The following is a 14,972-nucleotide window of genomic DNA, read 5'->3' as shown; positions in this document are numbered from 1 at the left end:
AGCAAAGCAACCTCCGTTTCAATAAATGAAGTGATTAGCTCATTGTTGCTATTTCAGAAAATTCACTAGTAAGTACAGGAGATTACTGTCAGGTAAGTGGGTACAGGAGGGCAATTTCAGGAATGAGTCTTCTCAAGCTTCCCACAGGTACTAACGCTGTGTGCACACACACACATGGGGTTGTGCCCCTGCTCACTTCAAGCAGGGCCCCAAAGTTGGCAGGCAGAGGAACTAGCTGAGCTGGGGCAGGGGGAGGAGGGCTGCTGCAGCCTGCTACGGCTACCCCCTCCAAAGTTTGCTTGGGCTGCCCATCTACAATCTTTCATTTGTGCTGAAATGTGTTGTCATGCTGTAGTTTGCAGTAGCACCGGTTGGCAGCCAAATTGCAGCACGGCAACACATTTTTATAGAAACAAGCAGAGCTAGCTTTCCCAACATGGTACCCTCCAGATACTATGGATTATAAGAAGCCCCAGCCAGCACAGTTGTGGTCCAAAAATATCTGTAACGTACCAGGTTAGGGAAGACTAATGGAGATTCTTCTGCTTTCAGGAACACAATTGAATCCATCAAACTTTTAATTTTTCCCAGTCTTATGAAACTATAGAATAGGTTTAAAAACCAAGCCTGGAAGCATCAACTTTATTTAACCGTGCTACATTAAACCTCCATTCAGTCCAAGTTAAAACTTTGGTCCTATAAGTTGTCCCACCTGAATCTTTCTGTGGTTTGTGACGAAATAACGGACCAATGCCTATTTAGATTTTGCATCCTTTTGATTTCTTTATCATTCAGGGGTAGTCTATATCCCAGCTCATTCAGACGATCCATATCTGGTGCCATGCTGCTGAATTTTAACATCTGGCGCTGTACAGTCACAGGGAACAAAGAAGTAATCAGAGCATATGGGCTAGGATGCTGATCATCAGAGATCCAGAATGAACATACATATCAGTGCTTTTATGGATATTCATGTAAGATGCCTTTCATATTTTAGCACAATTTTAGATTTTAGACACATCCATTACAACACTAAAACATATTCAGTTTAAATCCTTATGTTCTTCTGGAAAACAACAACTCACAGTTTACTTTATTGGGGAAAAGGTTTCCTGAAGCGTTTGTTCTCAATAAACATACTTTAGTATTAGAGAAATTTCGCAAGTAAAAAAAAAGCCATGCTTCTGTCCTAACTCACTTTAAGCTCTTCCATTCTATTCCGTATTGTGGACAGATCAGATGAATTACTTGGGTCTTGTTCTTTTAGCACTTCTTCAGCTTGCTTTATCCAATCCTCTAGTCCTCTTAGGCTCTTGGAAAATGTCTGGTAATCTTGAACCCCAGCCTTGGATTAGAAAAAAAGAAAAGGAAAGGAAAGGTCATAAATTATGAAATGTAGGTTTCTTTTGACTAATTGTCTACCAGTGCCTGAAATCCACAGTGGTATGTTAGAAGATCTTGCAGCTTGGGTGAATTAGAATGGAATAATCACAGTTTTTGGCGTTCAAAGGCATTATTCGTACAGGAATTATTTATAAGAAAAGTGGAGATGAGAGAGAAACAGCAGATATCTTGTCTGAATAAGTTGGGAGAGAACAATAAACTAAATGGATCAGCAAATTTTAGAGGTAGAGTTAACTTATACAGAGAGCTATAAGCAAGTACTGGTTGGATTGCTAGATCAATATGGACTTCTTATTGGCTCTTTTTTTACATGTCTCCTCATGCCCTCCTACCCTGATATTTTACCAACTGAGAGAATCTATATAATCTTTTCTTGTTTTTTTCTTCTTATTGTTTTGTTTCGTATTTCATGCATAAATTAAAACCTTAAAAAATAATAATGCGGCAACTTATGAGATACATAAATTGCACAAAGACTTTTCCTCCTTTTCCACAGACATCTGTCCTATTGCCATGGGGCAACTCATCCATAATGTGACCATTTTAGTCACAATAAGAGCAAAATGCTAAATAAAGCCCAAATATCATTGTTTGGGTGTCATTCATTGCAGACATAGTTACTGGTGAAAACTTTCAGTCCAGTCATTCAATATGGTGACTACTATTAAAACAATGTGACAATAATGCTATTCTGCAAAAGCTGGTTTTATTTGCAGAAGTGATAATTACTATTATCATGTCCTAAACAAGGCAGTACGACAATCCCAACTTAAAAATAATAATAGGAATAATTTAATGCCACCCATCTGACTGGGTTGCCCCAGCCATTCTGGGTGGCTCCCAATGAAGTATTAAAATCACAGCAAAACATCAACTTAAAAACTTACATGAATTATGTGAGCAATGGAAGGTACTGGGAAAGAAGGAGCTGTAAGTACGTGGTAAGGTCTTCCTACCTGTAGTATAGATTGCTGCCTGCTCAGAGCCTGTTCTAAGGATGATAAATTCTGGTTCAGAGAGACTTGGCCATACTGGAGAGCTGCTGCTGCAGAAGAGTCCACCTGTTGCTTCAGCTGTTCCCCCAGTTCATGCAGAACAAACAGAGAATCCTGCACTGTCTTCATGCCTTTAAGCAAGTCCTGCAGAGATTGTGATACTTAAAAACAGCATACAAGTAGCTTCTGAGGGGTGATTTTTCATAGTGCAAAGTATTATTGAACTTAGAATATGTTGACATGGACCTCAACATAACTGTTATAGCTGTGCTAGCTCTCCTGGAAGAAAATGGTATTGACCGTCTTGGCTGTGAGTCCTAGTGACCTGCTCCTTGCCTTGCAGGCAAGCATTTATGTATTCATTCATTCATTCATTCATTCATTATTCTCTCTCTCTCTCTCCCTCTCTCTCTCTCACACACACACACTTATATGCCACCTTTATCTTCCAAGGAGCTCAAGATGGTGTACACAGTTCTCCTCCTCTCCATTTTACCATCACAATAACCCTGTGAGGTAGCTTAAGCTATGTGATGATGACTGGCCCAAGTTCACCCAGCGAGCTTCATGACTGCATGGGGATTTGAAAACCTATTCACTGGATGGTGTAGCCATCACCAACAGGGAAGGCAATACCACAGTCCCAGGACTATGACGATGTAGCAATCAAAAGAACCTGGGTTCGGGGGTAAGGTGGCAATAAGCAACCTTATCTCATCCTCCCAATTTGTTATTTGGGGGAATGCCTTAGGGTCTCAGGGCAAATTTGGTGTGGGGAAATGTTTTGGAAAAGCTGATCTCCTTGATCTATGAGTGGCAATGGTCTGAGTGGAAGATCAGGGACTGGAGCCTGGGAGAAGAATGAGTATGGTAAAGGTGAAGGGAAACACTTCATCTGTTCCCTTGTCAGTATTCAGCTAGTTTTTAAGAATCCTTGCGTATTTAACATTAGGGATCTTGCTGCAGTTAAAGAGTGTGGACTAATGGCACAGCCTTCAGTTTACTGAACTTACATTGCAATCATGAATCCAAGCAGCAATTTCATCATCAGCAATGTCCTTGCTAGTTGCAGCCTTCAGAAGTTCATTTGTTCGGTCCTCATACTGCTGAACTGTGGAGCAGCACTGTGTGTAATAGTTTTTGTACTTTTGCCAGAGCTGAAGCAGACCCTTACTGGAATGCAGATGCTCTGCAATTTCTTCTAGAAGATTGTTCCACCTAGTGATTATAACCAATGTATTGTGAGATAGAGGAGCTCACTGAGGGAAAACAAAATAGACTATGGAAGAACTTTTGAGTACATCTTCATCTTGGGTTTCAAAACTTCTGCATGAATAAGATGGCAATTTGGCTATTTCTCACAAAAACAATTTGAAAAAAGGAACACCAAGTATGTTGACTAATGGACTTTGAAGCCAGTCTTCATAACTCTGTGATGAGCTTTGTTTCGTTCCAGAAGAAAGTAATTAAAAAAAGAGACATGTAGGGGTGTGGGTGTTAAAGAAACCCTTCATTTGAAATCTACATGTGGAGAAAAGAACCCAAAACATTATGTAGAATGAAGTGGTAGGCTAAGGAGGTATAATTCTGGACACCATATTGCAGATAGAAGTACCTGTGAATGTTTACTCACATTAAAAAGACAAACATGTAGTAAACTAGCAGATCAGAATTAAAATCTGATCACAATCTTCTCCCATGAGGTACTCTAACTCACACGACTACCAAGGGGCTTAATTAGAAATGTGTGTGTGTTTGAGACCATAATTTAACTGGATTTGGGTGTCTACTTTGCTTTGAAGCTTCTGGTTTATACTGGAACTATTTAACGTTTCAAATGGTTTCAGAAAATTATTTTTGTTTTGCCTGTTTTATACAGATGACTTGAACAGCCTAGAGTTATACTGGCTCAGAGAGAAACGGATTTTCATTACAGAGCTGGGAGGATTAAGGTAAAACTACTTGAGGAACCTGCAAGCTTGTTTTGCCCCTCCCACCCTTCAGGAACCTATTTGGGATTATGTTTAAAAAATACGTTTGCTTTCTTACCTCAAGTTCATTTCTTTCAAAGTGTTGTTAAGTACTTCTGTGACAGGTGGGTGGCATTCTTTCAATAACTGATTGGTCACTGATCCAAATTTCTGTAAGCTATGGTCTTGCTTTTCCAATTCATCCTGCAAGTTCTTTAAAAAGAAGGAGAGAGATTAAAGTGGAAAGAAATGTGCAATTGCAACCAGGAAGGAAGACATGGAATAATAAATCACTATGTTATTTATTCACAGGCAGGAGTTACCCACTTGGATTCCAGTTGACGTGACTCCAGAGAGACCATATTGGAAGAAGAGGAGTGGGCCTCCATAGAGACTTCCAGTGCCACTGCTGTCAGACAGTTGAACAGCCTGAATTGCCTAGCTCCAAAGACACATTGCCTGCCCACAACAGCCTCACACACTCCACCTCAATCTTGGACTTTCCTACTTCTCCCCAGGAGCAAAGGTGGCATTGGGCCTAGCAACAAGTCCAGAGCCAGTGATGATGGTCTTTCCAAGCAGTCAGAGGAATTAACTACAAGGTCTACTCAGGAGGAAAAGCACAGACGGAGCATATGTACAGTGGGACCCAGCACATAACCAGAAATGGGTAGGAGCCACATAAGAGGATATAAACCTCCCAGTGTCTTGTGGGTTGCCTATCAAGTCCACAGCCGCATAACCAAGCCCAGCTTGCTCCAGCTCTGAGTTCACCTGTTATCCTTCTCCAACCTGGTTTGCCCTCCTCCCAGGTATGGGGAGCTGATGATGGATTCCCCTGTGCATCTGATTATAGGTATGTCTGACTTCACCTTTTATGGATCCCCATTTTTTTACTTTTTACCTACTGAACTTCCAGCACCAACTGAAGATTTTTTATTATTATTCCGGCAGGCATTTTAATTGCAGTTTGATTTTAAAGTTTTAAATTTTCTTTTCGGAGTCACACCTGGCAACCTGTTAGCAGGAACTAAAATGATGCTAGGAAAGAAATGAAGAAACCCTAAAGCACCACTGAATGAAGAACGCTGTAGAACAAGTTTGCCATGTTTTAAGCACAGTTTTAAAAGGCTTCAATTGGCAATAATTTGCTTCCCTGTAAAGTTTGGAAATTTCCCCTACTTTCCTAAATACACTAAAGGCTTTGATGCTCATGTCCTTACCTGGAGGTTATCAACTTGAACCTTCACTGCTTCCAGGGAACCTGTAAGGAGATGAAAGCGAGATAGCGAGTATCTGGCTTCCATCAGGTAACTATTCAGTTCTTCATAAGCTGCTTTGTAAGAGTTCCACTGATCAAGGACAGACTGCAGCAATATTTTCAGCTGGCCAACCTGACAGAAAAAGAAACAGAACCAAACAATAAATAAAAAAGGAAAGTATAAATGCCATTTGCTGCCGGTTTAAATCATTCTGAAGACAAGGTTACTATTTCAGATTTTATTATTTTCTCTGGTCTAATATTGACACACACACACACACACACACACCCGTCCCCTGCAGCCGCCAGCACCACCTATCATGCTGATATGGAGCAGATTTTCAGGAGGCAGAGGGGTCTGCAGTGGGGAGGAACAATTGCCAAGGGTCACCTCTTCCTTATCATGGAAAATCTGGATCCAACCAATAGCCTATGTATTCTTTAGTGCTGTAAGATGAGTTGCAATCCAAACAGAGTAAAATGTTTAAAAAAGCTCTACATAAATTCTACACAAGTGAATCAAATTCCTTGGCTAAACTGCAGCAACACATGCACAAATTCCCATCGGCTGCTCTTTGAGCTAAAATTCCTCTCTTCATAAATGCAGCCATACTTGCTTACCATGTGGTCCAAATTTGCCCAAGAATGGTTTAGTTTCTGAAGTGTGTTCATGACAACAACAGAAACTTCTTCTTTTTTATTCTGTATCAAGGAAAGGCCACACTGTTCCACTTTCTCAACTTCCTTTTCCTTAGCTTTTATTTGCTGTTCAAGTTCCTGAAAGAAATACAAATGACCATGGTTTTGTTTTAGGTTTTCAACTTTCTCAAATGTCGAAAGCATTAACAGTTCCCGATAAACAGTGAAAGATCTGGTGGAGGAATTTGCACAGCTCTCTAATGCAACAGATTCGCCATAAATAATGATTCACATATTGACATTTCAATTATTTTTAATTAAAACAATAGGCTGTATCAAATGCTGTATGGACTTACCTTTCCACTCCTCCTCCCCACACCTCCCAAATCCACTCCAGAGAGTCTCCTAACCCACTGGAGTTACAGGGAAGAGGAAAGAAACAGTAAGTTCCATCATACAAGTGGAACAGTAGCACTGGATACCACCTTGTGTTTATTCAGAATCATCACATTCTGAATGCGATTCTGAATGTCACTTAATTAGATTGCACATGGCCCATAACTAGAAATCACAAGAAGACTTCTGCATAGTCTTTCGTAAGGTTGTATAGTACCTATATTTGCTGTTAAAATATAAAGTTATAATTAAATAAAATTATGATTGCAACATTTTTGACAAGTTGTTCCAGTTCTGTTTTCTCAGTATAAAACCCTTTTTTTTCTATTTCCTGGCAGACCAATGCTTCACTCTTCATTTTGGAATGGTTTAATGGTTAACATATTCTCTTTTAGATTTACACTGAGGTCTACAACAAAATGTTCAAATAAATAAATAAAATTTAAACTGGCCTGAGATCAAAGGAAAGAAAAATGCACCAAATGCCAAAAATACTGGAAGAGAAATACTTTCATCTTTCCAATCTCATAACTCAATTAAAGTGTCGTGCTTGCTTCTGATTTACTGCAGACATTTTCCTAAACTATTTGAGGAAAATTTGAATGCGATCTATCAGCAGTTAATATAGGAATTGCAACATTTGCATTACATTGCTGTAATGGGTAGTGTTAAGAGTAGACCCATTAAAATTAGAAGACTTAAGGCTAACTTATGCTGATTGAGTTCAATGAATTTACTCTGAGCATAACTAAGTTGAATATCACTCATGTCTAAAGACTTAGAAAAATGATTCCTTTGAGTTTTTAGCAGACAAATTCCTGCCAAAATATGGCCTGGTTTGTGTGACACGCTAAGTCAAGCTGTGGCTTAGGAAGCTTGCAGCTAGTTTGCTCCTCTTGTCCTTTTTGCTACCATGCCACTTTAAGCCAAGTTAAAGTTTGGCTTACTATGCCATCTGAATCATGACTCGCTCCTCACTAAACCAAGTACAAACCTTGGTTTGTGGGTGTCTCTATCGTGCACTGTCACATAAAGACAATAAATTGGATGAGGTTCTAGATGTTTACCACAAAACATCTGGGTGCTAAATTATACTTTGTGGTTATCGCATTGTGTAGCAAAATAAAGATGCGGCCATAGAAAGTTAGGCACATCTAAATTTAGAACGTAGGAGCAGCTTAACGTAAGGCCCACTTAGTCCACCATCCTGCTCCCACTTTGGCCAACCAGATACACAGTACTGTGCTGAATTTTCCTGTGGTCCATGAAAGTTGTCATTTGCAGAGACACTGGGAAATGTTTGCAAACTCCACTCTTTAATGTGTTTTTGGCACCTATCTGCAGCCATGGCTTAGAAGGTATAAGGAAACACAATGTCATTGCCCAGACAGTGGGCCGAAGTTTTCAATGGACATCCCACTGCAAGTATTGTAGTGTGAAAAAAAGAAAGAAAACAAATACATCCGCATTGAAATGCGGATCCAAATTCAACAGCGCAATCCACCCAGCCTGTTTCAAGCAAGCATTAATGTAGTGTCACAATTTTATTTATTTACCACCTCAAGTCAAAAACAAATTCTTAGTGATTGTGATTGGTCAAAGGCTTACTTATACAGGATGACAAGCAACCTACTAGGTTAAAATAATGAGAACAGTAGAATCATCATGATCATGTTAAACAATGAAAAAAGGTATCACCCCTCATTTTTTGATAGGTGCCGTTTTGATAATTAAGGTAGACCAACATGATCTGAAATGTTATATTTTAAAAACAAATTTGCTATTTGTCAAGACAAAATTTCTTTAAAAAGACTCAAGACTAGGTTTTCTGTTCATCTAGGCTACCAGATGACCAAAAATATACCCACCCACTCCCCACATACAAATGTTTCCCTTCATTTCAAAAATCAAAGAGAATAATTGAAATTCCTGAATACCACCCTGTTCCTGATACTGTGATGTAAGCTATTTGCCAGCCACTTAAAATAGAAATATCTTAATGTTTTAATAGAAAATCTGGTCCTTGAGAGAATTGTTTAGTTTTCAAAGTATAGAAAACATTCACCTCAGTCTAGTGGCACATATGCGAAGTTCCGGAAAGGTCTACAGGATTCAGGGTGGTCTTGAATTTAGGTCAGAGCTAAATAATGGGACAGCTTATCAACATAAGAGAGTGATCCAGACAATCTACGGCCATATTGAATTACACCGACAGAGCCAAGCTAAGATCTGGAATCTAGGTCAGAGCTAAGGAATGAAATATCTTTATCAACATTAAGGGGGTGATTCCAATGATCTACTGCCATATTGAGTTATAGATAGAAAGTGAAAACAGAACAAATACGTCACAGCTTATGCCTGAGACACAATAGAGACATGGCCACATACAATTGAGGGATGGAAAGGAGCAAGGGGTGTCAGGGCCAAGCAACACCCAGCCTGCTGAAAGTAGTGATGGGCCTGATGGAGGCCAGTAAACTGAAGATGAATCCTGGCTAGGCAGAGGTGCTGTGAATGGGTGGTTGCCATGTTTGGGAATTAGGTATCTGGAAGAGGTTTCAACCTCCTCCTTTCAATGCAAAGGGAACAGGTTCTTAGTCTGGGACTGCTTCTGGATTCCAACCTGGATTCTAAGCACAGCTGTTCCTGGACCAGGATAGCCTGGCTTCAGCTGACCATGTCCTAGTGACATCAGGCCAGGATTACTGTAATGTCTTCCAGGTTTGTTTTCCCTTGAAGACAGCCCAGAAACTGCAGCTAGTGCATAATGCAGCTACCCGGTAGATCCAATGGGCCAATGTGCCACAGGTTCTGAAAGCACTCCACTGGCTGCCAGTTACTGGGTCAAATTCAATACAATAGTACCAGCATACAAATTTCTAGATGGCTTGGCACCCAAATACCTAAAATAATGCTTCCTCAAATACTTGCAGGGGAAGCTCTGGTGGCGATACTGCCCAGCTGGCATTGACCTGTAAGACAGAGCCTTCTCAGCAGTGGTTGCCTGTTTGTGGAATATCCTCCCTGGTGAGGCACCCGTCTCCCTCATTACTAACATTCAGGAGAAACTTTAAAACAGTCCTGTTTACAGAGGCATTTGGTGGCTGAAAAATACTGTTCTTGGCAACCCTGCAAGACTACATGACTCTTTAAATGCTTGTGTTTTATTTTTTATTTTATTGTATATGACCATTTTTGTGTTTGCTACCCTGGGCTCCTTTGAGAGAAAGGTTAGGACAAAAATGCAGTAATTTAACAACCACCACCACAGCAATACCTGACAGTCTTTCAAGGCATTCTGGACTGAAGCCTGATCTCCAATTTTCTGTTGTTCCTTCAGTCTCTTCTCCTGAGTTTCAAACCACATCTTCAGGGATTGAACACTGTCTTCATATTCTATCCAAGATTCCAGAAAACCTTCTAACAACTGAATCTGAAAAAGATATGCAGATATTTTAAATAATGTACTTCACAGAGTTGAGGTAACTACTTATTTCAGTGGAAAGTACTTCTGTATTAGATCAAGCTTTCTTAGAACATAGCATTGTTCCGAGAGCATCGTAGGGCAGCAAACTTCAGGGCAGTCAAGTTACTTTAATAAACAGTAAAAGTAAGAAAAAGACTTGTCTGCGTCTTAAGGTAAAGGTAAAGGTACCCCTGCCCGTGGGGGCCAGTCTTGACAGACTCTAGGGTTGTGCGCCCATCTCACTCAAGAGGCCGGGGGCCAGCGTTGTCCGGAGACACTTCCGGGTCACGTGGCCAGCATGACATCGCTGCTCTGGCGACCCAGAGCCGCACACGGAAACGCCGTTTACCTTCCCGCTAGTAAGCGGTCCCTATTTATCTACTTGCACCCGGGAGTGCTTTCGAACTGCTAGGTTGGCAGGCGCTGGGACCGAACAACGGGAGCGCACCCCGCCGCGGGGATTCGAACCGCCGACCTTTCGATCGGCAAGCCCTAGGCGCTGAGGCTTTTACCCACAGCGCCACCCGCGTCCCTAAGTCTGCGTCTTACATAAGGTCAAATTCTTAGAATTTAGGTTGGAGTGCATTTTCACCTCCCCCCGCCGCAAAGAACCCTGCTATGAAAATTGCTGGGGCAAATACTTTGGCCCATACTAGCTCTCACACATAAATAATGGAATTCAGATATGTCTTTCCCTCTGATTAATAAGCAGTTTATGCTCTTGCCATTTTCTGTAAATTTGGTGGGCTTATTTCCTTACCTTTTCTGTTATCAGGCCTTGAAGGACCTGCCAACGCCTATTCATTACTCCAAGTTGTTCTGCAAAATCAGTCTTGTCACTGCGTTTACTCTCCACATCCTGACTAATTTGAAGTACTGATTGGTTAACAAAATCTACAGTTAACTGCTTACAGTTGACATCAATCTTGAAACCCTAGTGAAAAAGAGAAAGAATGGAAGCTATCAGACATCGCTTTACAGAAAGAAGAAATGAATGTTAGTAATATCATGCTTTGCCAACCCCCCCCAAAAAATATATAGTTCTAAGTAATGTATTTTGGAAGGCTAATAATAGAGACAGAGTCACTATGACCCCAAACAGCGAAAGCAATTGTTAAGATACTGGCCTGGTTGGCTCCTCATATTAAACCATAGTTTAACTATGGTGCTCCTGGTCACAACAGGAGCAAAAAAATGCAAGCTTGTTATGCTGACTGAGCCGAGGCTTGTGGTTTGTGGTTTGCCAAGCAAACACTGCTCATTTGCATTTAATTAAACATTAGCTGTGGCTGAACATGATGTGCAAACACAGTCATTGAATTTTGGGACAGACTGAAAACCCACCACTGGGGAAAAAAAAAAAATCTGGGTAGTAGAAAACTAACTTGTTCTGTCAGCACAAGGATTTATGCTTACGCAATGGAAATTCCTCTCCTGTCCCCACAAACATCAAGTGCCCTCTACAAATGTGCTCTGGAGGGTTGCTAACCTCTGGAACAGATTAGGGACTGCTTGTGTGGGGAGGGGGGAAGGTGTCATTGTGCAAGTGTAAATCCTTGCGCTGACAGAACAAGTTAGTTGCATGCTGCCCTCTGTGTGCTGATTTTCAAAAGCAGGCCCTATTACAGAGGCCTGGGAAGTAGTATAAGACTCTGTAGACACTGCATTTAATTTTCATGTAGGGAAAAATAATTTTGTTTCAAACGAGTCTAATATTGGTTCTGGTATACTAAAACCAGTAATGTCTATACAAAAACTGATTTTAGTACCACTGGAAGTGTTTAGAATTGATAAAGCCATGTTATTTGGAAAGACAAAAGTTGTTATTTTAATTCAGTCATTCACATCCTAACTCATAGGTATACTAAAATTTTGTTATCTTATCTTTGGGCTGATCTTCCTACTTTCCAAGTCTCCTGTACCACTTACCTTATATTTCTGAAGATAGTCTTGAATAACTTTGTGTCCTACTACATTTTTAAAGTTTTCCTCATCCTCAGAAATGACATTTTCCATCAATGAAATCCAACTCATGACTTCCACAATGGCATGACGAGAAGGAAGCTTGTCCATTTGGAGCTGCAAGAAATAAAAAAAATACATAGTTATGAAACCCAAATAATAAAATCCATGAAAGAATGGCTCATTCTAGAAATATGCGATAAAACAATATTTTTATTATGTTCCATGACACATGTAGACATGTGTAACAAATATCTAAGTTTTTAACAAAATTATTTGGCATACCAAAAGAAATAGGGTAATCCTGCTCGACAGATTTGTAGTTTAGATAGGTTATCACCTTTTGAATATTTTGAAACTTGGCAACATCTTTATTGAAATCTGGTGCCTATTACTGAATGCATTATACAAATGAGACTTTGTCAGTTATAATAGTGCTTGGTTTTTCCCCTGAATCTTTTGCTTCTGCAAGCGTACTGAACTTTTCTGCTTCAGGCTGTGATCCAAAGCATATTTATTTGGAAATGTCCTATGGAAATCAATGTAACTTTCTTACAAGTATATACGCTAGAATCCTCACGGCATGGGGAGTTCATCAAAGATGTCAGCCAATTTGTGGAGTGGCTTTCATGGCTGAGGACGAAGTAGGATCTTCTTGCAGGATCCTGGGGGGCAGGGCTGGCCTCTTATGCAGCTGGTGAAATCTTGGGGTGGGGCAGTGACTGATTTCAGCAGGTCTTTTCCAAATAAATATGCTTTGGATCGCTGCCTGTGGCAAAAACATCAGTACACTTCTAGCAATAGAAGATTCAGAAGAAACGGCACCACCTGACAGACCCAGAGATTTAGTATAAAGGTCATACTTATTATATAATAGTATGACCTGCAGTAAATTCAACCAGATTATGAAAGTGATGGCAGGTGGACTCTGGGCAAGACAGGCAGGAGTGCTTCCCTCTGTTTCTCTGAGCATGTTCACTCTAGCAGGCCTACATTCCCCAAAATTCTTCATCCTTAGCTAGGGGGATGAGGGGGATGATCTTGTCCAACATTTCTCAAGGCCCCAAAGAGCAACCTATGAAGCCAGTCAGCAATGGGAGTTGTTTGGAAAGTTCTCCTTCCTCAAGGATGCTTCAGGGTACTTATTCTCATTCTTAAAATCCACTTACCTGCCCACGATAAATGTCAATCAAACAAAAATAGCAGCAAGTCAAAAAATAAAACCACACCTCTAACAGCCAATTGGAATTCCAGACAGTAGGGAGTAGGCAAAGAAAGGGAGTCCAACACACTAATCAAATACAACCTCACAAAATTCCCACTCAGTTAAACTGCCCCCCAAAGGGGACTAGCTGCTTTCTAACCAGATCTCCCCCCACCCCCGTGCCAGCACACCAGAAAATTTTTTAGTGTCAATGCAGGCATTTAAGGATGGTCAAACCCAAAGCAACGTTCCTATAGCAATTGTGGGCTGCTGTTTCTAGCCCAAGTAATCACAAAATCTCCCAGACAGAACCCAACATGGTTCATGGACCCAACAAGGGATTTGCAAACAGTCACATATATTGAGCTGTGCTGAGGGTCAAGGCATAGCAATAAGTTCAACAGAGGCATTTGCACAGCAGGCTTTATAAGGTAGCGATACTGAATGAAAGCAGTGTTAATGCATATGCAATTTTGTTGAGGGTATGATTTATATACCTATAAATCCACTTACTGAAACACCACTCTAATAACATCTGGAAACCTCACTGATTTCAGTTAGCCATACTTTCACATAAATGTGCCCTGGATCACTTGCAAACATAATGAATTCAGATGTAATGCTGAGCATCTGCCATACCTGATGCAGTTTTTCTTGCACTATAGGAATCTGTGTGAGTAGCTCTGTCCACTGGTTGTCAATCTGAGACAATCCTGCCCTCAAAGCTGCAGTATCCACTTTCTTCAGTCGCAGGAGTTGGTTTCCAGTACTCAGAACAGTGGATTTCTGCGATGACTTGGCATCAACCTCTTTAGAAAATTCCTGGAAAGATTGGCATTTGGTATAACTCGTTGACACAAAAATGCTTAGCGACAAAAATGTTGCCAATCTGCACTATGTGTGAAAATAACTTTAAATGCATTGTGTCCCAGGTGAACTCATGAATGTCATTCAAGGGGGGGGGGGGGGAAATGGTCACAAGTGAGGATAATGTGGGTTATATATGGCCCATATAGTAGATGATGTTTTCCCCAGCTTGCTTGCTACGGAAACCAATAAGAAGTTGAAAAGCTTGGGCCCACCACAGCATATCATTAATGCACTTTTCCACAAGGCCCATTATAAGCTGCAGATCCTGCCCAATGCCCTCCCACCACAAAAAAGGGGGAAGTGAAAACCTCACAACCCCCAGACGAATGGTGGTTGTGAGGAAAATTCCTTTCCAGGTCTGTTAATCAGTGACCAATTTCTGTCCACAGCAAGAATAATTTTAGCACAGTGTGGTGGGTGGAGGAGTCTGCAACGGCAATGCAGAAGTCACAGCCCAGGCTTGAACCTCCAGTAACTTTTCCCTCTGGTCCATGCCGTAGGCCCCACCTCCACAAAGTCTACCAAGGTTTTTTGACTGGCTCCCTGGATGAGCCAAGCCAGCATCTAGCGTGGTGGTGCTAAATGGGGAAGCCAGCCTACTTCCAAAGGCTCACCAGACTGGGAGCACCTCGGAGACCTGACATGTAATGGCAGCAAGCCAAGAATGATTTTTTCACTGTGAAAAGTTCAAAAGTATAATAAGGTAGTAAGAATTCCAGAGCAGTAAGTCTCTTTAGCTTGTGAGGAAGATAGCAGCTTTGCACAAACAGTCTTTTAACTACCATGTTCTTTGAAATGAACATGA

The 14,972-nt window shown here is 40.9% G+C and overlaps 1 protein-coding gene across 1 annotated transcript in view; it reads right to left on the bottom strand.

Moving 5' to 3' along the window:
- SYNE1 (spectrin repeat containing nuclear envelope protein 1) overlaps positions 1-14,972 on the bottom strand; it is a 286,933-nt gene that overhangs the window by 69,348 nt on the left and 202,613 nt on the right. Inside the window, exons 112-122 of the mRNA XM_083434682.1 lie at positions 13,937-14,119; positions 12,061-12,210; positions 10,892-11,065; positions 9,943-10,098; positions 6,252-6,407; positions 5,593-5,763; positions 4,449-4,582; positions 3,413-3,617; positions 2,361-2,543; positions 1,199-1,345; positions 713-867 (exon numbers count right to left, since the gene is read on the bottom strand). Of these exons, the coding sequence (XP_083290808.1) occupies positions 713-867; positions 1,199-1,345; positions 2,361-2,543; positions 3,413-3,617; positions 4,449-4,582; positions 5,593-5,763; positions 6,252-6,407; positions 9,943-10,098; positions 10,892-11,065; positions 12,061-12,210; positions 13,937-14,119 (1,814 nt within the window). The remainder of the gene's footprint in view (positions 1-712; positions 868-1,198; positions 1,346-2,360; positions 2,544-3,412; positions 3,618-4,448; positions 4,583-5,592; positions 5,764-6,251; positions 6,408-9,942; positions 10,099-10,891; positions 11,066-12,060; positions 12,211-13,936; positions 14,120-14,972) is intronic.

Source organism: Podarcis tiliguerta (assembly GCF_965153285.1).
Source record: "Podarcis tiliguerta genome assembly, chromosome: 3".
Taxonomy (NCBI): domain Eukaryota; kingdom Metazoa; phylum Chordata; class Lepidosauria; order Squamata; family Lacertidae; genus Podarcis; species Podarcis tiliguerta.
Note: the sequence above shows the minus strand (reverse complement) of the source record. Positions and strands in the feature narration are given on the sequence as shown.